This window comes from Electrophorus electricus, chromosome 8 (assembly GCF_041902795.1).
Source record: "Electrophorus electricus isolate QZ-2024a chromosome 8, ASM4190279v1, whole genome shotgun sequence".
Taxonomy (NCBI): domain Eukaryota; kingdom Metazoa; phylum Chordata; class Actinopteri; order Gymnotiformes; family Gymnotidae; genus Electrophorus; species Electrophorus electricus.
The window spans coordinates 21,977,165-22,002,500 of record NC_137504.1 but is presented as its reverse complement, the minus strand read 5'-3'; the positions used below and the strand labels follow the sequence as shown (position 1 = coordinate 22,002,500).

At 49.3% G+C, this 25,336-nt stretch overlaps 1 protein-coding gene across 23 annotated transcripts in view; it reads right to left on the bottom strand.

The window, feature by feature from the left end:
- Nucleotides 1-2,082: 2,082 nt before the first annotated feature.
- ncor1 (nuclear receptor corepressor 1) overlaps nucleotides 2,083-25,336 on the bottom strand; it is a 63,675-nt gene continuing 40,421 nt past the window's right edge. For 12 of the 23 annotated variants that reach the window (XM_081719603.1, XM_081719609.1, XM_081719604.1 and 9 more), the window contains 29 exons: nucleotides 25,229-25,325; nucleotides 22,888-23,359; nucleotides 22,391-22,643; nucleotides 21,726-21,915; nucleotides 20,512-20,676; nucleotides 18,807-18,970; nucleotides 18,410-18,566; nucleotides 17,987-18,082; nucleotides 17,509-17,600; nucleotides 17,225-17,393; nucleotides 17,006-17,125; nucleotides 16,830-16,913; nucleotides 16,355-16,578; nucleotides 15,830-16,166; nucleotides 15,190-15,417; nucleotides 14,806-15,006; nucleotides 13,868-14,017; nucleotides 12,303-12,470; nucleotides 12,060-12,198; nucleotides 11,356-11,801; nucleotides 10,801-10,932; nucleotides 10,542-10,636; nucleotides 10,246-10,463; nucleotides 9,895-10,047; nucleotides 9,045-9,160; nucleotides 8,762-8,815; nucleotides 7,881-8,105; nucleotides 7,323-7,490; nucleotides 4,708-7,230 (listed from right to left, as the gene is read on the bottom strand). In XM_081719603.1, coding sequence (XP_081575729.1) covers nucleotides 7,028-7,230; nucleotides 7,323-7,490; nucleotides 7,881-8,105; nucleotides 8,762-8,815; nucleotides 9,045-9,160; nucleotides 9,895-10,047; nucleotides 10,246-10,463; nucleotides 10,542-10,636; nucleotides 10,801-10,932; nucleotides 11,356-11,801; nucleotides 12,060-12,198; nucleotides 12,303-12,470; nucleotides 13,868-14,017; nucleotides 14,806-15,006; nucleotides 15,190-15,417; nucleotides 15,830-16,166; nucleotides 16,355-16,578; nucleotides 16,830-16,913; nucleotides 17,006-17,125; nucleotides 17,225-17,393; nucleotides 17,509-17,600; nucleotides 17,987-18,082; nucleotides 18,410-18,566; nucleotides 18,807-18,970; nucleotides 20,512-20,676; nucleotides 21,726-21,915; nucleotides 22,391-22,643; nucleotides 22,888-23,359; nucleotides 25,229-25,325 — 5,316 coding nt within the window. In that variant the 3' untranslated portion in view covers nucleotides 4,708-7,027. Of the gene's footprint in view, nucleotides 2,293-2,403; nucleotides 2,512-4,707; nucleotides 7,231-7,322; nucleotides 7,491-7,880; nucleotides 8,106-8,761; nucleotides 8,816-9,044; nucleotides 9,161-9,894; nucleotides 10,048-10,245; nucleotides 10,464-10,541; nucleotides 10,637-10,800; nucleotides 10,933-11,355; nucleotides 11,802-12,059; nucleotides 12,199-12,302; nucleotides 12,471-13,867; nucleotides 14,018-14,805; nucleotides 15,007-15,189; nucleotides 15,418-15,829; nucleotides 16,167-16,354; nucleotides 16,579-16,829; nucleotides 16,914-17,005; nucleotides 17,126-17,224; nucleotides 17,394-17,508; nucleotides 17,601-17,986; nucleotides 18,083-18,409; nucleotides 18,567-18,806; nucleotides 18,971-20,511; nucleotides 20,677-21,725; nucleotides 21,916-22,390; nucleotides 22,644-22,887; nucleotides 23,360-25,228; nucleotides 25,326-25,336 lie in introns of those variants that run through there. The other 11 variants (XR_014124969.1, XM_081719605.1, XM_081719606.1 and 8 more) reach the window with 11 other exon arrangements.

Below are 25,336 nucleotides of genomic sequence, written 5' to 3'. Positions count from 1 at the left end.
TCCCCAAGTGAATGCAACAACATACTGGTTTTGTGTGTAATGGATGTCCCACCAGCTTGGCTTCATATTAATTGTGCCCAAAATGCAAGATAAAATCTAAGACAATTTTGTGAAAGACAAAATATTTATTAAGAAAACATACATTAATAGTAAACCTATGACACCAAGACATTTACCAGAAAGATCAAATGTGTGTTGATCCTTTTGGTAAATGTTATTGTTTTGTTTCTCCTAGTCCACACTCTGCTGTGAGCCGTCATGAAGTCTCTCCTCTGGTAGGCTGTAAGAGCAGACCTACTCCACCACAGTGGTATAGGTTGGGTTGTACACAGTGCCTTCTGAAGAGAAGGTTGATGCATGTCAGTAAACGGAAAAACAGACCATCATTCCTGCATGAAGAAATCTAACAGAAAAGGAATTTCTTAAGTTTGCACCTTCTCTGCTGTAGTTGCCATAGAGTGGGTTATCAAGCATTTTACCTAGAACAAAAAAAAAAACAAAAAAAAACATATAGCAGATAAAATTCCTTCATCTTACGTACCCACATTCTCAGGCATCTTAGGTCTCAACACCTGGGTGTTGACATTTTTTGCATCAGTGTGCATGGCAGTGAAAGCACACCAGCACACTCCACATAGTGAGAACCACCACCACAAACGCACAAGCACTCCACAGTGTGAAAACGCCCACCACAAACATGAGACCACTCCATCACATTCTTGAAAATAAGTGAGAATGACAACCACACTGGCAATGTGCAGAACCTTCCTGACAACATCGAAAACCAATTCTGTGTGCACTGGTTAACTTGTGTTGTTACTTAACCATCATCCTCCACTCGTGGTTTGTCCTTCTCAGACCAGATTGTCAGTCCTATTACTGAGACATTTTATGCATGTCCCTCAAGAAATAAAGGACAGACGTGTAATTTTTCATATCGTATATTAAATAATACAGTGTATTCTAATACTTACGTTTACACCTGATGTAGTAAGCACATGCTATGAACAGTAAGAGAAGCACTGCTCCTCCTGAGGCTCCTGTTACAATAATGCTCCTGTAGTGGAAAACTTTGGCAATATCTGTGGAAGTTGAACAAGCCATTAGTCTTTGTGAGAGTGCAAAAATGATGGAGATGACGACCATTAAGTCATTCTACAGGCGGCTGAGAGATGTACATGAAAATGTGAAGAAGAAAAAAAACCTCCACAAACCAAGCTGCATTTCCTGGTACGCGATGCTACAGTTGAACCCCTTAGACAGCTCACAGCGGTAGAAACCCTGATCAGACTGGTTCACTTTATGGAGGAGGATGGAGAAATTTCCAGATTCTGAGAGTTTGGAGAATGTTTTAATACGTCCACCTTTGTTATTCCAGGACCTGACGTCACCTTGCAGAGTGATCTCCAGTAGATTAGGTATTGCTTCATTCTTCTGCGTCCACACTGCTACTATATCTGCAGTCTTGTTTGATCCGAAGAGGACCGGTTCAAAGTAACATGGCAGCAGAACATCAGACCGCAGCTCAGTGGTTACATTCCCACTATCGACACGCTGCCTGTGACATAGCCCACCTGCTATACACAAGTATCAAAACCATCAATACAAGCCTGTTAGCGGACAAACTGTGATAGCTTATGAGAGGAGTTTTTTGCGAAGATGCACTTATCATGGGCAAACACCAACCAGCATGACCATAGATCATGCTCTTAAGTCAGGCAATCAATGGCTAGAAATAATCACAATAAATAACACAGATTATTCCAGATATGCTGGAATACAGCTATGTTGTACAAAAACTGTTAACCAAAGGAAACGTGCACATCATACGTCACAGATGTAACATATTTTTTGTGTCACTGCAAGAGCACTAGGATTTGTGCTTATAATGTCAAGATGCATCTGACTGCTATCTATCCCATCCTGTATCTGAACCCTCAGAACATTACAATCTCTAAAGTGAATGCAGCAATGTTCTGGTATTTATGCATGTGTAAAGGATGTCCAACCAGGTTGGCATCACATTAATTGTGCCCAGAATGCAATATAACATCTAAGACAACTCAATTTTGTGAAAGACAAAATATTTATTAAGAATACATTCATTAACAGTAAACGTATGACACAGACAAATTTACCAGAAAGATCAAATGTATGTTTATGCTTTTAGTAAATGTCATTGTTTTGTATCTCCTAGTCCACACTCTGCTGTGAGCTGTCGTGAAGCTTCTCCTCTGGCAGGCTGTGCTTGGTACACCAAATTGGTATAGATTGGGTTGTACACAGTGCCTTCTGAAGAGGAGTGAGATGCATTTCATTAAACAGAAAAATAGATCATTTCCACATGAAGAAATATGAAGAAACCTAATAGAACTTGAACATGAATTTTTTTTAAGTTTGTACCTTTTCTGCTGTAGTTTGCGCCTTCTCTGCTGTAGTTTGCGCCTTCTCTGCTGTAGTTTGCACCTTCTCTGCTGTAGTTGCCATAGAGTGGGTTATCAAGTATTTTACCTAGAACAAAAAAAAAAAACAAAAAAAACATACAGCAGATGAAACTCCTTCATCTTACGTACCCACATTCTCAGGCATCTTAGGTCTCAACACCTGGGTGTTGACATTTTTTGCATCAGTGTGCATGGCAGTGAAAGCACACCAGCACACTCCACATAGTGAGAACCACCACCACAAACGCACAAGCACTCCACAGTGTGAAAACGCCCACCACAAACATGAGACCACTCCATCACATTCTTGAAAATAAGTGAGAATGACAACCACACTGGCAATGTGCAGAACCTTCCTGACAACATCGAAAACCAATTCTGTGTGTACTGGTTAACTTGTGTTGTTACTTGACCATCATCCTGCACTCGTGGTTTGTCCTTCTCAGACCAGATTGTCAGTCCTATTCCTGAGACATTTTATGCATGTCCCTCAAGAAATAAAGGACAGACGTGTAATTTTTCATATCGTATATTAAATAATACAGTATATTCTAATACTTACGTTTACACCTGATGTAGTAAGCACATGCTATGAACAGTAAGAGAAGCACTGCTCCTCCTGAGGCTCCTGTTACAATAATGCTCCTGTAGTGGAAAACTTTGGCAATATCTGTGGAAGTTGAACAAGCCATTAGTCTTTGTGAGAGTGCAAAAATGATGGAGATGACGACCATTAAGTCATTCTACAGGCGGCTGAGAGATGTACATGAAAATGTGAAGAAGAAAAAAAACCTCCACAAACCAAGCTGCATTTCCTGGTATGCGATGCTACAGTTGAACCCCTTAAACAGCTCACAGCGGTAGAAACCCTGATCAGACTGGTTCACTTTATGGAGGAGGATGGAGAAATTTCCAGATTCTGAGAGTTTGGAGAATGTTTTAATACGTCCACCTTTGTTATTCCAGGACCTGACGTCACCTTGCAGAGTGATCTCCAGTAGATTAGGTATTGCTTCATTCTTCTGAGTCCACACTGCTACTATATCTGCAGTCATGTCTGATCCGAGGAGGACCGGTTCAAAGTAACATGGCAGCAGAACATCAGACCACAGCTCAGTGGTTACATTCCCACTATCGACACGCTGCCTGTGACATAGCCCACCTGCTATACACAAGTATCAAACCATCAATACAAGCCTGTTAGCGGACAAACTGTGATAGCTTATGAGAGGAGTTTTTTGCGAAGAAGCACTTACCATGGGCAAACACCAACCAGCATGACCATAGGCCAGACAAAAGACACCAACCAGCAGCTATGGATAAAACCATCATGCTAGGATCACTGCCTGAACCTGCAGCGATCGAAGGATCTGCTGTGGGAGCTCGACCAGGGGAAGTAGTGCACAGCACTTCCTGAACAACATCCGACTAACAGACATCACACGCCCAGTACGAGTTCTCTGATAGACTTAGTAGCTATTTACAGCAAAGTAACAAGTCGTGGTCACAGATTCACACAAATGATACAAGTTCTTATGAACTTTGAAGTGAATTACCTCATAACGTTGTAATAATTTAGCTTTTAATGTCACTAAAGGCCCTTAGCACAGATATGGATTACTACAGATTAGATATTGTAGACAGCAGAAGAAAGACATGGTGGGTCATTCCCAATGCTGCATCAACACTGCCATGAGCGGCACAGCTGCGGAGGTTGAGGTTTAACAATAATTCATTTGTAAAATCTAAGGACAGTATCTCTACAACTGTAAATCGTGTGTTGACATGTAGCAAAGGTTCTTTAGTGCCTTATGATGTATGACCAATGACCTATCTGATAGTTCTTAATGTAGCATGTTGTCCAAGTCAGGAGTCATCGCCTCATCCTTGAGAATCCAGAAAAGTCTGTTCCCAATGCTCCTAAGTCAGGCAATCAATGGCTGGAAATAATCACAATAAATAACAGATTATTCCTCATAAAGATGAATATGTCACATTGGGCCCAGATCCCAGTGTCATGAGAGGTCATGAAACAATCCAACGACATGCAACACTAGACTCAGCAGTTCTCAGATTGGGTAGTCTAGTTCTAGGGGTTGTGCCATTTCAAAATGGCCTAGTTTAGCATGACAGGATAGTTTAGACAAATTGATTTCAGCCATGAATCCCACTTCAGTGCATCCTGGTATTCCCAAGAAACAACTTACCAACCTCACGATATGTGACAAACCCCTGACAAAGAAAGAGCAGAGGAGGCGATATGTTCACTTTCAGAAAGGTGGAGTGCTAGTCCACTTTATTGATTGGTCTGAACTCTGTAATTGGCTACTTAAGAGACATTGTGCGATACAAACATTGCGTTTTCAACATCATGGGATACACGGGTTATTTCAAGTCTCGATTCTGAACGCACAAAAGGAAAAAAAAAAAGTTACCACTGCAAGGTGTTGGACTGAAAAAAGCTAATAACTATAACTAATGCAATGATCGCCTTTCATTTTCTTAAGATTCAAGTTTCACTGCTTTTTTTTTTCCTTTTTGTTGACGCCACTGTAAACACTTGGCATCCCATTAAAACAGGATGAATAACATCGATGTTGAAAATGATTTGAAATAAAGGAAAAATCTGAAAAGATGAGCTCTAAGGCTTTTTTCAGCCCCATTTCAGAAGCAAAATTAATTAAATATATCAAAATGTAAAGCAGATGTAAAGTTGTGTTACTTGAGCAAAGTGAAAGCAAAGGAAACCAAAACACAAGCACAGGCTGCTTAGATTTTTTTGTCTTTTGGGTTGTCATGGAACATACTACAGCTATGTTTGCGCAGATAACTAAAATCAAGCTTATTTTCTGTTACATCAAGAAAATGAAGATCTAAGTCAAAGCCACCACTATGAAAGGGCAACTTCAACAGCCTTACTGTACCATAGACCAAGAAAAGTGATGTCAAACAAGCCAGAAAACAGGGACACGTTTGAAAAGAAACATGTAATATCCAAAGATTTCCAAGTGGCAATAAAGAACTATTGCAAAATGTGCATGAAACTGAACAGCGCAGACCTCTGCAAGAGCTTGAATAACTTAGATTACAGGTAGTACACTTTTAATCAATGTCAAAAGATACTGAGCCAAAAAAAGTGCAACAATGGTGCAGAGGTTCATCAGACAGAAGTTTGGTTTTTCTTTCTTTCGTGTGTGTGTGTGTGTGTGTGTGTGTGTGTGTGTGTGTGTGTGTGTGTGAGGGGCATGTATTTGTCAGAATGTGATTTAGCAAATAAAAAATGAATAAAAGAACAGACTAAATAAAATGAAGGAGAAGGTCACAGTTGAATTTTCGCCTCATGAAAATCGAACCAAGACCTTCTCCAGAACAATATACTGCTCTGGTGCTCCCCTGGTTGCTATAGCAACCTACCAGGATAAAGGAGAAGGGGTGAGAATTGGGAGGGGGGAGGAGGGTGGCAGCAGAACATTTAGCACTTCTTAGCAACCACACAGATGAACATACTGAAGTTCAGGACGCTGGATGCAAACCATGCTCAAGTTCACTCCACCACAGAGCACCGATCAGCATAAGAAAAACAGAAAAATAAAATAAAATAAATTCAATTAGCTTTGATGGAGGAAAAAAAAAAAAAAAAAGTAAACCTTCAGCTTATATTTCTTCTTTCACGGTAAAAATCATACGGCTCTGAGACCAGTGTTCTCAGCTTGTTCACATGAACCAAACAGGTGATGGTGCCTTTATGCTTCTCAAACTGCTCTTCCTGCAGGGCGGAACAACGCTCATGTGTCTCCCCCCTCCTAGACCCATATAACAGGTTGAATAAACATCTATACACCCACATAGAAATGGAATCTATTTCCACAGCTGCTGATGCCTCACCACAGCGCCCTGTAGGCTGGGTCTTCTCCTGTCGGCTAAAACGCACTCGCCCTCCCTGCCTCGCGGACGGCTGCTGCGCTGTGGTTGCAACCTGGTCCGTTCAGCTCGGCCGGCTCGGGTCGTGCCGCTCATGCCACTGGCCAGTGGTGGGGGAGGGAATCGGCACCTTTCACACGAAGAGCGAGAACTTGTGTGTAATCTCAAACCATCCGTGATTTCATTAAAAAAAAAAAAAAGCAACATTAAAATGCAGAGAAAATACGAAGAGGAAAAAAGGAACACACTGCAAAAGGTTACCCTATTTACATACGTCGTTTTTTTTGTGGTTTTTTTTTAAAGACAAAAAGTATTTCTTTACAGAAACTGAACAGATTTTTAAGCAAATAAGTCTTCTTTAAAGTTTCTTTACAAAGTTCTTCATCCTTTTTCACTTTTCACTGATTTCTTATCCACAAACAGGTGGCATAAAGCTTCTGGACTCCAATAAAAAGTTTATCCTGAAGACTCAGCCCGTTTGTGGCTCCCTTGCAATGCTTTCTCTGACCACCAGAGGGCAACAAGGGACCAGAAGGGAGTCCTCCTCGGCTGGTCCCCATCTCAAGAATGGCAATGGGGCATAGTTGGGAGGGACACTTCTTATGACCAGGGTGGGATGGAGTGGGGTGGGGGCCTTGGGGTTGGTAGGAGGTCATAGTTCGTCAGTCATCACTGTCCGACAGGGTTTCGTACTGTTCCGAGAGCAGTGGCGGCTCCCTCTCCCACGCGCGGGCCGGGCCAATGGCAGCGCCTCCCTGTGGCTGCTGCTGGGACTGCATGGAGGGAGATGGACAGGCCATGGAGGTGGGAGGGGTGCTACTCAACATCCGCATAGTCAGAGGGTTATACGGAAACTGCATAGGCCCTGGAGGGTGGAGAAAGAGGCAAGGCATCTTATCAAAGGACTCCACGCCACCCCGTAATGTCATGTCAGATGAATGTGGACAACCCGCTCACCTGTGGATGAGGGCCGGTCCTCCCAGGCCCAGCTCGGCCTGTGGTAATCACCTTCAGAATGCACCGAGGAGACGGAGGGCGGACGCTCCCCGCCTGGGTATGCCTGGCCTGGGTTTGGCGACTTGGACTTCCTGCTGCTGGCTTTGCTTTGGAGCTTCTGTTTGCCTGCTACGGGGAGAGACATGCATAACTAACATAATCGAAAGCAGATAACTGGCTCTTACATTTGTATTTACGTAGAAAAGTGCCAGGCAGACATCAGAGGCAAGGGCAGAGCACTAGTCCCCAGGCCCACCACCCAACCAGTTGTGCTCTGGCTCTCGCATTGCTCTTCTATACTGGTGGTGTATGTGCCATCATTTTTAAGACCGCATGGTGCTGCCAGACTCCACATTTAGCAAGTTCAACAGGAACACAAACAGCTCCAGTTTCACTGCAAAGTGATAAAACACACGGGCCCTTTCTGGCATTTCAGACCAGCTATCCTGTTCTTTGAATCGGACCATTTTCTGAGACGGGTTATGGGACCAGCAGTGATGGTGCGTGTATTTTCCTTACAGTATCTACCTGCGTTGGGGGATGGACTGGCCTCCTGCCGCCCCTCGGACACACCCCCCATGCCGCTCGCGTTGCTGCCCATTGAGGGAGCGCTGGACTGGGCTTGCTGTGCCTGCTCGTCGGGCCTTTCCTCCACGTTGCCCATCAGGGCCTTGCGGATGATGTCCTCTAGACCCAGGTTACTGGCTGGGTCGCTGAATGAGTGGTTTCTCGGGTTCACGTTACCTATGGAGACAGGAGACACGCGGGCTGAGTGAGGGCAAGGCCCCTGGTGTTGAGTCCACAGAAGGAAAACGAACGTGAAAGAAAGAGCCGCAGCCGAACAGGAGTTGGTAATGTGGCCACAACAGCCATCTTCACTATCCACTATTAGTATCCTCACAGCCAATACGCATCACGATCATTCGATTTCTGAGGTTTGCTAACAAGTTGGCATATGCCGTGCACCAGCAAAAACAGCAGTCCCCCCCCCCCAAAAAAATTAATTACATTAAAAAAAAAAAAAGGCTTCTACGTAGTTTCATTTGTTGGTGCGACACCACTGTAATTTATAGTGATAACATATCGTATTACCCACCCCCCACTGGAGAGGCATCTGTGAAGCACCAGTATCTCAACGGTTCAATGTGCTAAGAGAGTAACTAGAGGACAGCAGCAGGTTCAAGTCCTCGATACATTACAAATACCAGGACCAACTAGCCGCACCAAGTACAGGCTGCTAGCCTCAATTTCCATTTCTATAGCTACAAGCCACTCCGGATGTGCTGTGGAATTCTGAGACAGGCAAATCTGTTGGTACAAATTAGATGACAAGAACTGACAAACACTGCTGCATGCCCTTCAGTTATCCAGACGAGGCAAACTTGCTGGGTGTAACTCACTTGAGCTTGTTACTGCTGGTAAATTGAAGATCTCTGTGCCTGGCTGTGCATTGCCTGGAAAGAAAACAACGGAGAAAACGACAAGGTTTAGTCAGCCACTCGCTGTGAATTGTCAAAGTGATGACGATTCATACAGCAAACACTGGGCATTCATTTTGGCTTGTGTTCGGAGTTGTTCTGTTATCAGAAAATTACCAGAACCGGAAGTGTTGTTGGCTACCGAGATATATTTAGATTCCATAGGGATACATTAGGAGGGGTTGGGAAGGAGAGATGCCCGTACCAACTTCAGATTTGCGAAAGATCTCCTGCTTCTTGGACATGACCATGGGGGTGTTCTCCATCTTGGCAAAGAAAGAGGGCTGATAGCTGCTGCTTCCCGGGGAGTGCGTGTCCATCCTGACACCAGAGAAAGGGCACAGAGTCAGGCGAGGGGGTGACGGGACACGCTTGGGAACGAGCCAGGTTTCCACTAAGGTGGGGGGGGGGGGGAGTGTAGCGGCAACGGCCGTTGAGGTGGCATTAGGTTGCTGGTCCTTAAAGGGAGACCTACTGATCTAATGTCAGGGTGTGTGGCTATCCTGAGGCAGCTGCTGGAGATACTATAGGCCATGTCAGTTCATTTCTAATGAACACACACCACCCATCCGTCCGCCCAACCACGCACACACCAAATCTCTTATTCTATGTGACGCACCATGTACCTGCTACCAACAGGAAATCAACAGGAAGCCCTTGTTTAAAGGAAGCCTGTCGTGGCTCAGACTATGAGGACACACCCGACTTGTAAGTGTGCAGCCCTTCTGTTGTCAAGTACAGTGTGTTCGGGCCAGCTCTGGTCAGTGGTCATTTTGTGACCACAAGGCCACTGGAGGCTGAATATTTTGAGGTCGCAGACCTGGCTCCAACCAGCAGTGTCTCTGACGTATGTGAAACACTGCTCCTGCCATGACAATGCAACACGAGCAACCACGCCCACTCCTGTGTGGAGAAGGGTCTGGTGCTGACGAGTGCAGCAGGGGGTGTCTGACAGACTGTAAACACCAACAGATGGTTCAAGTGCACACGTGGGTAGGTGGGAGGGTGTAGGAGGAGCAGTTTTTGGTGGTTTTGGTGGGCGGAGATGAGGGCACCTCTGCTCTGTGAGGTCCGTCTCACGTCTCTGGCCTTGAAAACTGCCCTCTAGTTTGTCCAGGCCCGAATAGCTCTGAGGTGGAGAGATGGGCTCATAGCTCTCCACACCCCGACCACTGACTCCGCCAGAGCGCTCGGGAGACTTCCCTGGCCTGGTGACACACCCACAGAGACACACCCAGAGATGAACATTACCCACAAGCAAAACGACTAAAGACAACTGAGCGTCACCATCAGACCTGATATGAACATCAAACAACAAACATTTTTTCTGATGATGTACCACAAAAGCTCTACAATTCTATGTAACCATATCAAATGTGCGGGGAAGCCTTTCTGGGGGTGTGTACCTGGTTCTGGTCTTGTCAGACACGTTCTCGGGAGACACCCTGCTGGGGGCTTTCACGTGGTGACCGGGAGGGTTCTCAGGACTGTAGCGGTTGGGCCCTTTGGGCCGACCCACGGCGCCGGAGGTTTGGAATGTGGAGGCAGCGGAGGATGTGGGAGGCATGGCGCTGGACGCAGGCAAAGGGTCCTGGCTCCGCGCGAAGTCCTGGGTTATGATGTGCTGCACGAGACCAAAAGGAGGAGTTAGCACGGACGCGTGGCCGCAAGTGCGAGAAAAGGCGTAAGGGGGCAGTGGTACCGAGATGTGGTCGGCCAGGGTCATGACACGGTGCGTCTGTGGCAGTGGCTCCGGCGGCTGCCTGTAGCGGCTCATGTCGAACCCTCTGCCAGCACCTGGAGGCAGAGCAAGAAGGACAGGCTGGAAGAGGGCATTTCGGGACAAACGTGCGTGCGCCGACACTCGGCCCCTGCACTTTTGCAAGGGGGGGGAACACAGGCACAAATAACCAGAAGGCTGGACGTGTCCACACTGGGTGCTGGGGGTTAAAGAGTCTCACCTGTGGATGACTGAGAGCTCTTCTCAGGGGGGAAAGGGCCCTCAATCTTCTCCTCTCGTTGGGCTGGAGAACTAGCCGGGCTGATTACCTCAATGGCCCCACTGCCCGGTGCTTCGTAGCGGCCAGTCGGCACTGGAGGAGAAGAGGCCGACGGTTAAACCTTTCTGCAGCAACACGTTCAGGGGAAGCAGGAGCTCTGGACCTTGTCCTGTTCTGCGGTCATTTTTTTTGTTCACGTTTTTCGCAAACGTAGAACATTTAATCAAAATTTCTGTTTTAATCTTGTTCTTGCTATAAAAAAAGCCTGCTACATCAGGTCCCAGGTGACGCAACATAAAAAGAGAGGTCACCCTCTCATCCGGAGAGCGCGAGTTCCCAGATGATGCCCCAGCTATCCGCCGCCAGGCGCCTGAGCGCGAGAAACTGGCTGTGCTCCCGGGGAGGGAGGGGCCGGACAACTTATTTTTAAAATAAAAAAAACAAGAGTTTGCCCAATGAATTTTACCGCATGTACAAAAAATATTTAAAGACTTTAAAAAGACATTTCCCACTCACAGCTGCTGGAGGAGTCCGAGCTCTGAGAGCCCCGCTCCCGCGAGTCCTTCTCCGAAGCGATCTGGCGCGTGATGATAACGTCGATGAAGTTGGCGGCAGTGATGGTGGTCTTGCCGCGCGTGCGCAGCTCCACCTCAATGCGTGACTTGTCTTTGGCAGCACCGGCCCCTCCCCCGGCGTCAGCGTAGGCGGCGAGGGGTGGCTTGCCCACGGCCAGCGGCAGGGCCCCGTACGGCAGCTGCGTGGAGCGCCGCTCTGCCGCTTCCTGCTGCTCGACGGCCGGGCGTCGCTGGGTCTGCGGCTCGTCGTCCACGCTGTGCTTGCCCTCCTTGGTCTTGGCCACGTCCATCTGGGGGGCGGAGGCTGCCGCGTCCACCAGGGCGACCAGCATGTCGGCGGCCGTGTTGTAGCGCGAGTTCGCCTGGACCGTGGCCGACGGCATCGGTCTGCTCAGGGTGGGGGGGCATAAAACTAATTAAACTCTGGACAGGTGTCTGACAGTTTATTTCAGACTCTGCCAACACAGTGACTAAAATTTAGTAGGGCTGTAGTAATAAAACAAATGCATGACAAATACACTCACTTGCAGACCTACAGATACAAAGTTTAGATATTTCCCTTAAAATTGTCTTTTTTTTTTTGTATGTCTGTAGAAGCAGGTGTGCACCCCTGCTGAGTGAGAGGGCATGAAACGCAGAGCCTACATCAGAGGGGTTATGACGCTCTTGCTGGTGCCCTGGAAAATGCTGGGCCTCTGCTGGACCACGCCTTCCTGTGACCTCATCGAAGGCGAGGGGGAACGCAGAAAGACACGACTGCTGGGCATGACGGGCTGCTCTGGAGCTGAGAACGCACACACGCGCAAGCACATAAATCCAGCTATTCAAAAGTTGTGTGTTGGTGGGTCTCTTCTTTGGTCTGAAGAGCGTGCACACCGTTCTCCTCACCTCCACGTATGTATTCGCTTGCAGCGGCCATGCGCTCGCGCTCCCTCTCCCGCTCTCTCTGCTCCCTCTCGCGCTCCTTTTCACGCTCCTTCTCGCGCTCTCTGTGCTCGCGATCCCGCTCCCGCTCTCTCTCTCTCTCCACGCTGGCTGCGAATTGGGCAGAGTGTCCTAGGGGATGGGGAAAACAGAGAACGCACGGACACACACGCGCACGGACACACACGCGCACGGACACACGGACACGGACACACGGACACAGACAAACAGGAAGACAGGGTTGTGGTCATAAACACTTTTCAAAACTTCATTTCGAAACCACAAGAATAAGTGTTTCCTTTTTGTGAAGCGGGGAGAACCAGACAATGTTGTACGTGAGCGATGATTACTACTGGGCTTCAGGACGCAGTGCGTAGATGCAAGATGACAGTGTGTTTAGAAGCTAGAAAAGGCAGAACGGGGACAACCAGACCACTACAGAAGAGCAGAACACCCCCCCCCCCCCAAAAAAAACACACACACACACTTTACTGCTACAAACTTGTGTAAAGTTGAAAGCATTTTCTCTTACAAACTGATACATCAGATTTCTCCTACTGAAGGGTGAACATGAATGAAACGGCAGCTGGAGGAGCAGCTCGACCAAACATGCTACCGTGGCCAAGGGCTCCCTTAGGCACCCGTTAGCATAATGCTCCTTGGTCGCTACATCGGCATCTAGCTCTGAAGCAGTAGCTACTGAAGCGTTTTACGTCATGTTTCATCAACTGATCATGTTCTTAAAGGCATGCAGACAAACAACACAGTTGGTCTGAAATTGTCATTAATATTCTCACTAGAAACTTGATTAAGCTCACCTTCACACTTCTTAGTGGGGGGGGAAAAAAAATGAATGAAAATGAGTGTTACTGCAGAACCATCTTAAAACTAACTAACTATGATCATTCCGTATTCTTCAGGTTCTCATCCTTTGACTCTCTATCCTTTGGCTGTGTCCCACAAGATTTTACGTCAGCGCCATAACCAGTGAGCAAGTCATTAAAATGATTAAATATTAGTGTTTGATTTTAGAAAAACCAACAGATAATCAGAGGACAATGAGCCCAATGTGTGAAACCACAGTAAATGAGGCATGTGTTTCACTGGTAATCTGATACCGGTTTTCAAAGCCACATCAAAACCACCTGTAAAATTGTTAATGCCCCAATTAAAGAAAACAGCAGCGAGACCCCATGGAGACAGACTGAAGTTGCAGTCACCACTGAACACAGATCTAGAAGCAGCTTATAGCACAGGCTTGCACCAGCCTGAACCACACGGAGGCAAAGGACCCGAGCTGATTCTGGACCAGTATTGCTAGGTGAGAAGTGCCTTCATCACGGCAGCTGGGGAGCAGGGCGGAGAGAGGCGGGGAGGGGCATCAGGAAGAGGCACAGGTGGGCAGGAGCGATCGCAGGGCACAGCGTAAACGGAGTCGAGGTGGTCTAGGTCAGGCGGTACACAGACAGCAGGAGATTTCCGCAGGGGGGGGGGGGGGGGGGGTTCGGGATTGGGAATGGGGTCCTCACCTGGAGATATGGAGGTAGGGTTGAAAACCCTAGAAGGAAAAGGGGTCTGAGCTCCAGGGATGTACGTGATGCGGTCCAGTGTGGGGGAACCTGTCCCCCCGGGGTGAGGCAACAGGATGGCGGGAGGCATCTGGGCTAGATCAATTATACCTTTTACAGACAGAAGCAAAGGGCCAGAGGGTGAACAACCACAACCAGGACCACTGGTCACTTCCAATCAAGAGCCCTCGTCTGAGCTTCTAGAAACTTCTAAAGCATAGCAGCCAACCGACTGGCAGCCAGCCGATTTGCAATGAACTGCAAATCCTTATACAAATTGATATGTTTAGGCTGGATAATTTTTTTTATATAGATATAAGTTAGAAGGTTAGGGCTGAAAGCTGATCAAATGCAGCCAAAACGCTAAAAAAGTGTTAAATGTAAAAAATAAAAAATCATCATTAACAGTACAAAGTTTCAATTAGTAAGTTGTTGCATGTGGTTAGATGTGGTGCAGTGTGGAATAGTGGTTTAGGCAACAGAAGTTGAGTACAAAAGCCAGTTAAATAACTGCACCTGTGTCGGGTCATTTTTGATTCAGTAACATTACACTGCATCATATATAACAGAAGGCAAATTTTTGTCTTTTTTTGTTGTTTTGTTTTTACTGCAGCATGTAGTATTAATAAAATCAAGTATAAAACAGAAAGTTGGATATACTGTAGAGTAAAGGCCTCATTAATGGCCAGTTGTGATACTGCAGCTGATCGTGTGATACAGCCCCAGCCCTGGAGTCTCATGGTGATGTCGGTCTGAAAGAATTGATTTTCCTTTCTTTCTTTGTCCTTAGGGTCATTTGCTTCTGATCGTCTGGAAAAGGTTGCCACTAGTTCACACGAGCACAAGGTCTACATACTACCCCACCCCTCTCGCTCGCTCGCCTCGCCCCCGCCCCTCACCTCTGGCACCGGAAGGGTAGGGGATGGCCATCTGCTGCTCGCGCGGCGACAGGCCCCTGGCGACGTCGGGTCGCGGAATGACCTGCATCTGCTGGGAGGTGATGTAGTCGTTGAGGATGGTCTGGCGCGTGTTCTCCATGGTGTACAGCGGGTAGGTGTTGGGGTAGCCAGTGGGCGAAGGCTGCCTCGGGAACATGTACCCTGTAGGGGAGGGGGAGGGGTGCGAGAGGGGTCAGCCAGCGTGGAGCGTAGGGACCGCCCGCCGACTTGAGAGTCGATGATGCGGGAGAGCCCACAACTGGCTTCATATCGAACTTCTCATCGTTGGAAACCGAAGTACGTTTTCCTTCAAGACCAACATTTGCCCCGCTGTTGCCGTTCTACCTGGGTCCAGCACCCGGTGGTGGAAGACACTGGGGTCAAGGTGTGGGGTCAGATGGGCTCGGTACACCTCCCCCGCCACCACGGGCCTGTGGTGGGAGTCGAACGGGCTGTGCGAGCCCAGCGGGTCGGCGCCGGAGACGGGGGACTTGGCCGGGACGCTGTCTCTCTGGGTTGGGGTCAGCGCGCTCTTCCTCTCGTGGGACACGGGCTTGCCTGCTGTTATGCCTCCTGACGAAGACAGAAGGGAGGACAAGAACAAATGTCCGTCTCTTACACCGGAACGGGAGAGGAAGGAGGACATGGACGGAACAGATAAGACACCTCGGAAAAAGGGCAGAGGATTTTAAAAAAATAAATAAAAAGAAAAGAAAAAAATAAAGGTAGGAAGCTGTAGATGAGAAAGCAGAACACAAACACATTATTTTCAAAGTGAAAGAAGCAAAAACAAAAAAGGCAGAGGGAAAGGGATTAAAGAGCAGCGATTGTCCAGCTGTTCAACAAACAAACCGACCAATCAAAAGACAAGATGAGCACTGTGACATCACAGAACAGAGGACATAAGGGAGAACAAGACGACTGCGCCAAGTGCCTCGGTGGGGTGGGGGTGGGGGGAATATGCGAAAGTGCAGAGATGCCTCACCTTCCTGCGTGCGCAGCAGCGGTGACCCTCTGGACATGGAGCCAGCTCCGTAGTTGGGTGTCCGGCGGGCTGTGGCGTCGTCGTACAGGCCGGGGCTGAGCTGAGCCTTGCCGGCCTCCTGGTGTGTGGAGCGTAGCACCGAGGTGGGGTTGACCACGGAGGCGTGGCGCACCCGCTCCGCCGACGCCTTGACCTCCTCGTACTTGGCTCGCTCGCGCTCCGCCGCCTCGGCGGCTGCGTGTGCCATCTTACCGGGGCTGGTGAGCAGGGACTTGACGTTGTGCTTGATGGCCGATTGGCTTGCGCTGCCGCCGGCCTCGTACTTTAGGGGTATGCCCTGTGGAAGAGTGGAGGGGAGACAGGAGGTGAGGGGAGGCAAGAGGATGCGAGAAGAGCCATCCCTGCTGGTCTCTGGCTTTTTGGCCTAGAAAAACAACCGAGGGTCTCTTCGGGGAGAGCGTGAGCCCACACCCAGCGATACCCGTTTGCTTCGTTAACGCTGACGGAAGGCGGAAGATCGCTTGCCTGGGTAATGGATCCTTCCAGCACCGGGGTCTTGCGGCTGTCCTGGGTCTCCTTGCGGGGGATCTCGTGAATAGAACGGCCCATCTCTTTTATGGTGTTCACCCCCTCGTATGGCTTGCCCTTGGTGATCCCCCCCTCGAATGAGCGGATGGGTGGACTCTCCCTCTTGATCTGCTTGCCGTACTTGGCCTCATCGAAGGCATCGGCAGAGGTTCGGGGCGTTCCTGAAAAAGTGTACGACAAAATTTAGCAAAAATGCCTCAAAACAATTTACTCAGCACAGTCCTACTAACCATGTCAGAACACAAATAAATCATATGACAATATATAATCTATAATATAGCTATGAAGGATGGTTAGCATCACACCACTTAGTTTAGTCTGCAGCATAATTAATCCATATACCGCAACCTTACTTGAAAACATATTGATACGTTGACACCTTAGAAGCCAGTTTAGCAGAATTCTCTAATACCTTGCATGATGGATCCTGTGAGCATAGCCCTGTCCTTGGAGTCAGGGTGCAGGCTGTCTCTGGGTAGGGCTCTGCTAATCAAACCTGGCAAGAGACACCAAAACGCAACGTAAACACAGGCCTGGGGTCTGTGTGACTGCAGGTTGTGGAGGCAGGCTTCAAGGAGGCGCCCTTACCCTCGTAAGGGGCGGCCTCCCGTACAGGGTGCCCTCGGGGTCCGTCCATCATGTCGTATGTGCGTTTGAGCTCATGACCCGTCCTGGGGCTTCTAGTACCTTCCCTGGTGTTCTTAATGGCTGCGGACATAGGAAACAATCTTTTAACACTCAAATTAACATTCAGAAAAAAGTAGGTAAGTGCGGCCACGGCCGCAGGGCGCCAGATGCCTGCCTCACCGTCGTAAGAGAGGATGTGTCCGCTCTTGCCCTCATAGATGACGTGGCCTTTGGAGAGCGCCTCGGCCCGGCTCTTCTCCGGGATGCTCAGGTCCTCAGCGGCCAGTTTGGCAATGGTGCCCTTCAGCAGGTCCGCCGCCAGGCCTGATTGGGGCAGCGCGGGGGTGCCCTGCTCACGGGAAATGACGTGAGAGGCAAACAGAAGAATATTAGAAGGATGCAGTTCAGTGCTAAATTTGCTCAACGGAATGCTCTAGAAGAGAATGTGGGGGGAGTGGACACACTTGGGTGATGGAGCCTCTTTGGAAGTGGAGCCCCTCGGGACCTTTTCCTGTGGGGCCTCTGGTCAGGTCCTGAATGGCAGGCATTGACCCTCCTGAAGAAGACAGAGGCGAATTGGACCTCATAGGCAGGGGTGCATCAGAACACTGATTGTGCACATAACATAAATCACACGAAAAAGCCATAAACGTTTGACAGATCTTGACTAGCATCCACAGTCGGGAGAAGGATGTAACAGGTCAGAGTTTTCAGAAGAGACTGATCTGTGCCTGCTCATTTTAATCTCCTCCCTCACCAGCATGGCACATTCTCTCGGGCGGGCGTGATCAACGCAAGAGGCCGTCCTTTAGCTATGCCACCCCGGGGCTGCGGCTGGGATGCCCCGTCGTTTCATTGGGAGGACCCTTTGGTACACGTGACCGCCTTGGAAGACTTTAGGTGTAGTACGGGTGGGGGCGTGCACGTGGGTGTGCCACTCACCTCTGACGACTCCCTCATACTGTGCCCTGGAGAGTAGTCCTTCAGCTTGAGTGCTCTGTCCCCGTGGAGAACATTCCTCTTGCTTTATATAGGGCACTGGGTGGGCAAGAGAGAGTAAACGAGAACCAAAGTCAGCCTTTATAAACAAAATTAATTATAATAACTGAGCCCAGGCAGTGAAGCAAGACCTTTGAAATGGGTGATATTTCACAAAGCAGGATGTCTCAGCAAGCTGGATCATTTAAGCCAAAAGTGAGGAATGTCCAATGAGAATGCTTCTTGCTTCGTCTTCTATTGGACAGCATCTATTTTTCATGACATTTATCCAGCTAATTTAGGGACCTTGATTTGTGAAATACTAGCAGGGTGTTCAGGACTAATAAACACGTCAGCAAAAGGACGTACAGGGGGCCCAAAACCCACCCTTGCCCCAATCCCTCTCTTCTCCATCCTTCTCACCAGGCTTAGCAGGGTCCTGCTGCCTGGGCAGGCCGAGTGAGATGGACCCTCCGACACTCTTGGCCAGCTCTGGCCCGTACACGGCGTGCATGTGTGAGGGCAGATACGTCCCCGGTGTTCCCTACAGGAAGGGCAAACAATCAGAAGGGCTAACATCCGAGAGCTGCACAATGGACAAGCAAATCTATAAAAGCACACGCAAAACTGGAGGGGGGGGGGGGGGGGGTTGGGGCTTGTAACCCTTTAGCACAGCACTTGAAGGGGCACTTGGAACAATAACGTCATTCGCTGAGTCAGCCATCGGGTAAAGGAGAAAAGGCCACCTTTGACTCTCTGTTCCCTGTTTACTCTCTGACGTTACCTGCAAGATCGAGCCACCCTGGATAAAGGATGGCTTGTCCGAGGGCTTGGAGGTGGGAATGAGCGGAGGGGGAGACGGAATGTTAGCCGGTCTGTGGCGGGAGAACGTCATGCGCATTCCATCCGGAAGGTTCTGGACCATTTGGTTAGGAGCTGGCTGCAGGACTGCAGGAATTAAGAGGGGACAGAGAAGGAGAGCTTTAAAAAAAAAAAAAAAAGCACACCGTGCTGCCTGCTTTCCTGGAAAATCAGAGGTATTTTTAAGTCTTCCTCTGGCAAACATTGATCCATGAACACAACAACATGATGACAGCACCCAAATATAATGCACTGGATGGAAACGATGGAACATGTACTGCGTATACATTTACAAGCAGACATAAGTGCAAATGAAACAGCACGGGCAGAGTGATTTAAGTGCAGCTGTGTGACCCTCTGACGGCTACTAAAAGCCCCAGAATCCCCCAGGGACCAAGAGCACTACATTCTTTATCTGCACCAACGACACCAATCCTGCTACAGCCGCCACGCACAGAGCACGACAAAATGACAACACACTCTCGTGCAAAGCAACAAAAGGTTCTGGACAGGATGGAACAACTGACTAGGGGAAGAATCTTCTCCCGCCCCCAAAAAAAGAAAATCATATCACAAGCTTATCACCATCTGAATTGCGAGCTTTCTTCCAGTTTTGAAATGTACCGTCAAGAACATCGAGATTCGACTTATCTATTCGCACACAATATTGTATTAAACACAAAATGATATTCACAGCATGAGTTCAACTTTATTTTAAATTTAAATAGACAAGTTATAATAAGCAGTCAACAAAACACCATTAAATAAGATTCCTAATGTAAAGTAAAATGTAAAGTAAAAAGGGTGTGGTAAAATGTCAACATTTCACTGGGCTTTTGGTGCAGCGATCCTCTGTCATCATTAGCTACATTAGCTACATGGGGAACTAGAAGAATGTTTGTGACGTGTCATTCTCATCAGTGCCTTTAATCTCAGCTTTTAACGGTAATGTGCATAATTTTACAGTCTATCCAAGTTTTATATGAAGTTGGTGACAAAATCTAAAAGCGCACATCTTCAAGATCGATCAGAATATAAAATGTTTAGGATCACCCTGTCCTAACCCTGACTACAGCACATGGCACACAGCACAGCAGTTCTGCAGTATGGTGTGTGACATGGTGGACATTTTCACCTGCTGCGCAAAAACAGGAAAAGCCCACGTGTACCCGTTTACTTACGTAAACGCACCATCACGGCCTGGGGCTCACTGTAGCGATCACCAGGGCTCACCGTCACACACATCAAAGTTCCGAGCCCAACCATGCCCTTGTTGTTCCTGACCTGAACGGACTATTTTTGCACTGGAGGAGTTGTTTTACACTGGGTTGTTCTAACAGCACAAGCTCCCAGTGTTGTGTGTTCGTGTGTGTACTAAGCTGGGTCACAGACAGAGAAATCATTCGAAGACTCACGGACTGCTGAATTAACTTTCACCTAATTCATATGCCTGGACAAAGAGGTGAGACATCAGCCAGCAAATTACAGAAAATGAAGACATCAGAATAATAGATGAGAAGCAGAATAAAAACCGAGAAGCACACGGTTAAAGCACGGTATGCGTGCCCGACCACGGCACAAACAACGCCGTGCGCAACAGCCGGCGGCAGGCTTGGGTCGGCGGTTACCTGGCGGGACGCTGTAGCGGGCCGCGTTGTTGGGGTCTGGCTGGGGCGACGCTTTGCTGGGCTCGCGCGGCGAGAGCCTGTAAGGCGAGCCGGGCCTGCCTGCACCCCCGTGAACCTCCTGATCCATCAGCTTCATGTCGTAAGGCATGTAGGCAAACGCCTTTCCTGAGGGGAGAGGAGCGTCACGTAAATCACACCAGCCCATGAGCGTTACTCAAGAGAGAGTCTGGCGATGTAAAGTAAGCGATGATTAGTCGTTGCTCCAAATGTCTCACGAGAAGCCCTTTAACACTCAGTTGTCCAGAGGTCAAAACAGGCAAAGTTTCACAAGGGCAGAAAAAGCTACAGCACTCACCTGATTTTAAAAAAAACAAAAAACGGTGGGGGGCAGGACTAGATTTTGTATAATGGTTATCACTATAAGGATTTGCCCCAATGTTCCCTTTGGTCAACCACTTCTGCCCAGATATGCCTAGCTCTCAAAAAAGGCAGTCTATTGCAAACTGTCTTGTTTTTGCCCTGAGAAGGAAGACTAGCCTTCCTGTTCTGCTCTTAAAAGTCTGTCTCTTTGGACCACTATTCCGAATACAGAGACATGATCTCCCCTGACCCCAAAGGAGTCTGGGAAAGGAAAGAGACACACTTCAGTCCTCAGAAGTCCAAAAGACTTCTTGGAGTGGGGGTGGTTTAGAGTGTATAATGGTTTCATAATTCTCCACAACAACAAACTTTCCTGCTCTTGGGGTTGGCACTGTTTGGCCAGACGTTTTCCAAAACAGAGCAGCCTGAGACAGAAGGCCACCACACACACACACACACACACACACACACACACACACACACACACACACACACACACACACACACACACACACACACACACACACACACACACACACACACACACACGAAGCAACAGCCCGAGACGGCCGCTCACCCAGCTACACTCCATCTGTTCCTTCAGAGCAGCTCCCTCACATGCCCCTCCCCTCCATCTCCCCGGCTCACATGCCCCTCCCCTCCATCTCCCCGGCTCACATGCCCCTCCCCTCCATCTCCCCGGCTCACATGCCCCTCCCCTCCATCTCCCCGGCTCACATGTCCCTCCATCATCACCTTTCACTTCATCACTTACATTCATAGCATATGCCCTGCCCATTTCATACAATCTCTCCATCTGCCACATTCACACACACACATTCATGCACACGCACCATCTCGCTCGAGGAGGGTGGAGCTGCGGTCAGGGAAGTGAGGCCGGCGGTCCACCTCACTGGGCTCCTGCCTCTGCGAGTCCTCCAGGTGGGCCGACTCGTGCACCGCCTTGATCTGTTTCTGGTACATGGCAAAGCCGCTGAGCGGGGCTCCCACGGGCATGCTGCCCGGCCCGAACGGTCCTGGCACCTGCCACCAGCAAGGAAGGGAAACGCACCCAGTCAGAACTGTGACCCCCACGGACACTCCACGACGACCCCCACTAACAGCTTGCATCTCAGCCCGTTTTCGGAGCAGAGAGCTCGAGACGGAAAACTGTTGCCACGTTGGGTTTTCATATTTCGGACAGCCAATCAGGGCACACTTTGCAGAATCAATGCAATCTTGCTCTGGCAATATACAGGCATGGAGTTACAGTATCCACTGTGACCATAACAATCACACTCTATAAGTTTATCAATGGATAATCCCCACCGCCATTATAATTCGGACGTTAATTAATAAATCAATAATTCGTCACCCTTTGATTTGTGTTTATAAAAATGCATTTTGGTGATGATTCTGGGATGATTCACGGATGATCACCGATGTTTATTCAGCAGCTTTTGATCTCGCTGATTTATTTTGAACGCGGTGGCGGGTCGGAAGCGCGTCCGGGACTCACGTGGCGAGGTGGCTGGGCTGAGGAAGGGTGGCTCTGGGCCCCAAGCCTGCCCCAGTCCCTGGGCCGGGGCCTGGCCAGGAGGGTGTGTCTGCTAGGAAATTGGAGCATGGGGCTAAAGGGACTGACCATGGGGGGGATGGTGGCGGCCCGCTGCTGTAGCTGCTGCATGCTGAGCTGCTGGGTTGGCTTGACCGTGGAGACCACAACGGAGCTGTGGCCTCCGAGCAGAGAAGGCTTGTCCGGGGAAAAGAGCCTGAGAGGGGGTCGGGGAGAGACAGAACCATGAAACATACAGTTGCTTCGCATACGAGCTCGCTGAAAAGGAACCTAGGCTCTCAAAGTCAACCACAGGTAACAGCTCTATTATTTAAACCATTCACTGTGACTGAGTCCATCTGAAATAAATGTAAAATACAAACATTTAGTGGATTACCGCCTAAGTGAGAAAAGCAAAGACCCCGCAGCGTTGTTTAAGTCGACAATGCACGGTCTCTTACCTCTGTCTGTCCGGCTCGGCTTCCACGTCCTCGTCGGCGCTGCAGGTGGCGCTGGAGTCGTTGTCCGAGTGCGTCTGCTCACCCAGCTTTTCCGCCTTGTCCCGGGCCTCCGGCTCCGTCTTCACCCGTACCTCGATGCTGTCACCGGCTGGCCCCGGGGCCACGCCCATGTCTGTGTCCTGGGGCTCGCTCTTCAGGTGTACCTGGGGTTCGAGGGGCAGCCGGGCGCGCTCGTCCTGGGCGGTGCCGTCACCCGCCGCACTGCCTTCTGGGCTTTTCTCCAGCTTGACCTGGAGCTCGCCGTATGGTGGCTCCGGGCCTTTGCTGTCCGCACCGGAGCCCTTGGGGGTGGCGGGATCTGGCTCCAGGCTGCCAACCCCGGGGCTCGGGTGGGAGAGAGGCTCAGAGGGCTTGGAAGGGTCCGCTTGGGAGGGGGAGGGGGCGCTCTCCGTGTCCGAGCTGTTGTCTGCTCCTGGTTAGAGAACAGAGAGAGAGAGAGAGAGAGAGAGAGAGAGAGAGAGAGAGAGAGAGAGAGAGAGGAGAGAGAGAGAGAGAGAGAGAGAGAGAGAGAGAGAGAAAAAAATTAGATCCTACTTGACAGAACAATGTCGACTGGCACCTATAAAATGCTGTAATGTACAAAAACCTAGAAAAAATTCTAAGGCCTAACCTATTCATTTTATGCCATTTGAAAGGCAGAAAAAAAAAACAATCGCCATAGAGGACAAAAATCCAGGTCACTACAAGCCACGTCGCTCAGTCGAGCAGATACACTTTGGGCCCGCAGCCAGCATGTGGCTAATAAGCCTACTTCCTCTATGTGTGGGTCACATGACAAGCCTGTCTCAGCGCCAGAGGAGCGGTGCAGAATATGCGCAGCTGACCGACAGCTTCTCAGCTCCACCCCTCAGCTTATCGATCCACCCTACTGGTCTCCTGAAACAATGAGGGAGTAACTGGGCAGCCGCATTCAGCCTCTCTCCTGCATCCGCCCCTTCCTTCTCCAACTCAGCCAGTCACTCTTCTGCCCTCCCGTGTGTGGCGACAGAAGACTACGGCTAGAAGAGCCGTGGCAAATGCATTTATTCTAGCAGAAGCAGAACAGGAAGGAAAAAAAAAAAAAAAAAAAACGAAAAAAAAAAAAAAGCCGAGCGAGCGAGCGAGCGAGAGAGAGAGAGAGAGAGAGAGAGAGAGAGAGAGAGATATGAACGCACACAAGGAAGGACAAAAGAACATGAATAAAAAAAAAATTGAGGAGGAAAAGTGAAGAGTGTAACCGACACAGAGCCCAGAGTTTTTCCTCTGGGCAAACGCGTCGTGCCTGCACAAAAGAACCCTTTGACCGGCCAAGACCAAGTTGGCACTCCCCTGCCGGCATCCCACCTCTGGAGTGGAGAGAGGGCCTGGCGCCGAACTTAAGGATGACGACGTGAACGAACATAACCAAGCAGGAGAGAGATGATTCAGGAGGAGCAAGACAGACGGACAGCCATGAGACAGGATAAGAGAGCGGAAATACTGGATGGGGTCAGTGGGGAAATGTGAGAGCGAGTATTAAAGAATGACAGAAAGAGAGAGAGAGAGAGAGAGACATCATACCAGAACAATCGAGCATTAGAGGCACTCAGCGTTCCTTACAGAGAGCTTTCTTGAGCCTTCAAAGCCAAAGAACACTTATATAAGAGAGAGCCTGGCACTCAGAATCAGTCTAGATCCTTTTCCCCGTCTCCCCCAACCGCCTCTCTCTCTCTCTCTCTCTCTCTCTCTCTCTCGCTCTTCATTTGATCTTCACTCTCATTAGAAGTGCAGACAGTGACAGCCGTGACCCTGCTGGCTGCGTGATTCAGACTCAGCTCTCTCCATCAGCTCTGATCAGCTGCCCTCGTGACGTGTGTGCACACAAGCACGCGTGTGCCCCTCTCACACTCCTAGAGAGCCTACACGCCCCTGCACCCTATTCCTACCACCTCTCTCAGTGGCGGCTGTGAAGCACCAAGCATCGTGTCTGTCTGCGTCTACAGATGTTGCATTTCCGCATGTTAGTTTTAGAAAAAGTAGCCATATGCTCATGAGAGGCAGCGTTAGTGGATGGCTGTCTCTGTTCCGTGTGTGTGTTGGTGTGTCTGTCCGTGTGTTCCAGTTGAGCCTGCTGTGTTGGAGGGTTTCTGGTCGTTTAAGGTTGTCAGCATGAATGGGTTTTTACCGTCCTCACTGTGAGCTATGGCTGTGCGTTTGCTCTGCAAGTAAACACAGGCGCTTGAAGGAGGTGGCCGCTGGTTGAAGGGCCGGTTGAGGCCGTTGGGGGGGGGGGGGGGGGGGGTTGGGGTTTCCGCCAGCTCACCTTCACTGTCGTCGGGGTTCTCCTCCTCGTCATCGGCCGAGGCCGTGGCCACGCTGTCGCTTTGTGATGCGTCTCGGTCCCGGATCCGTCTGGTCACCTACACACGCG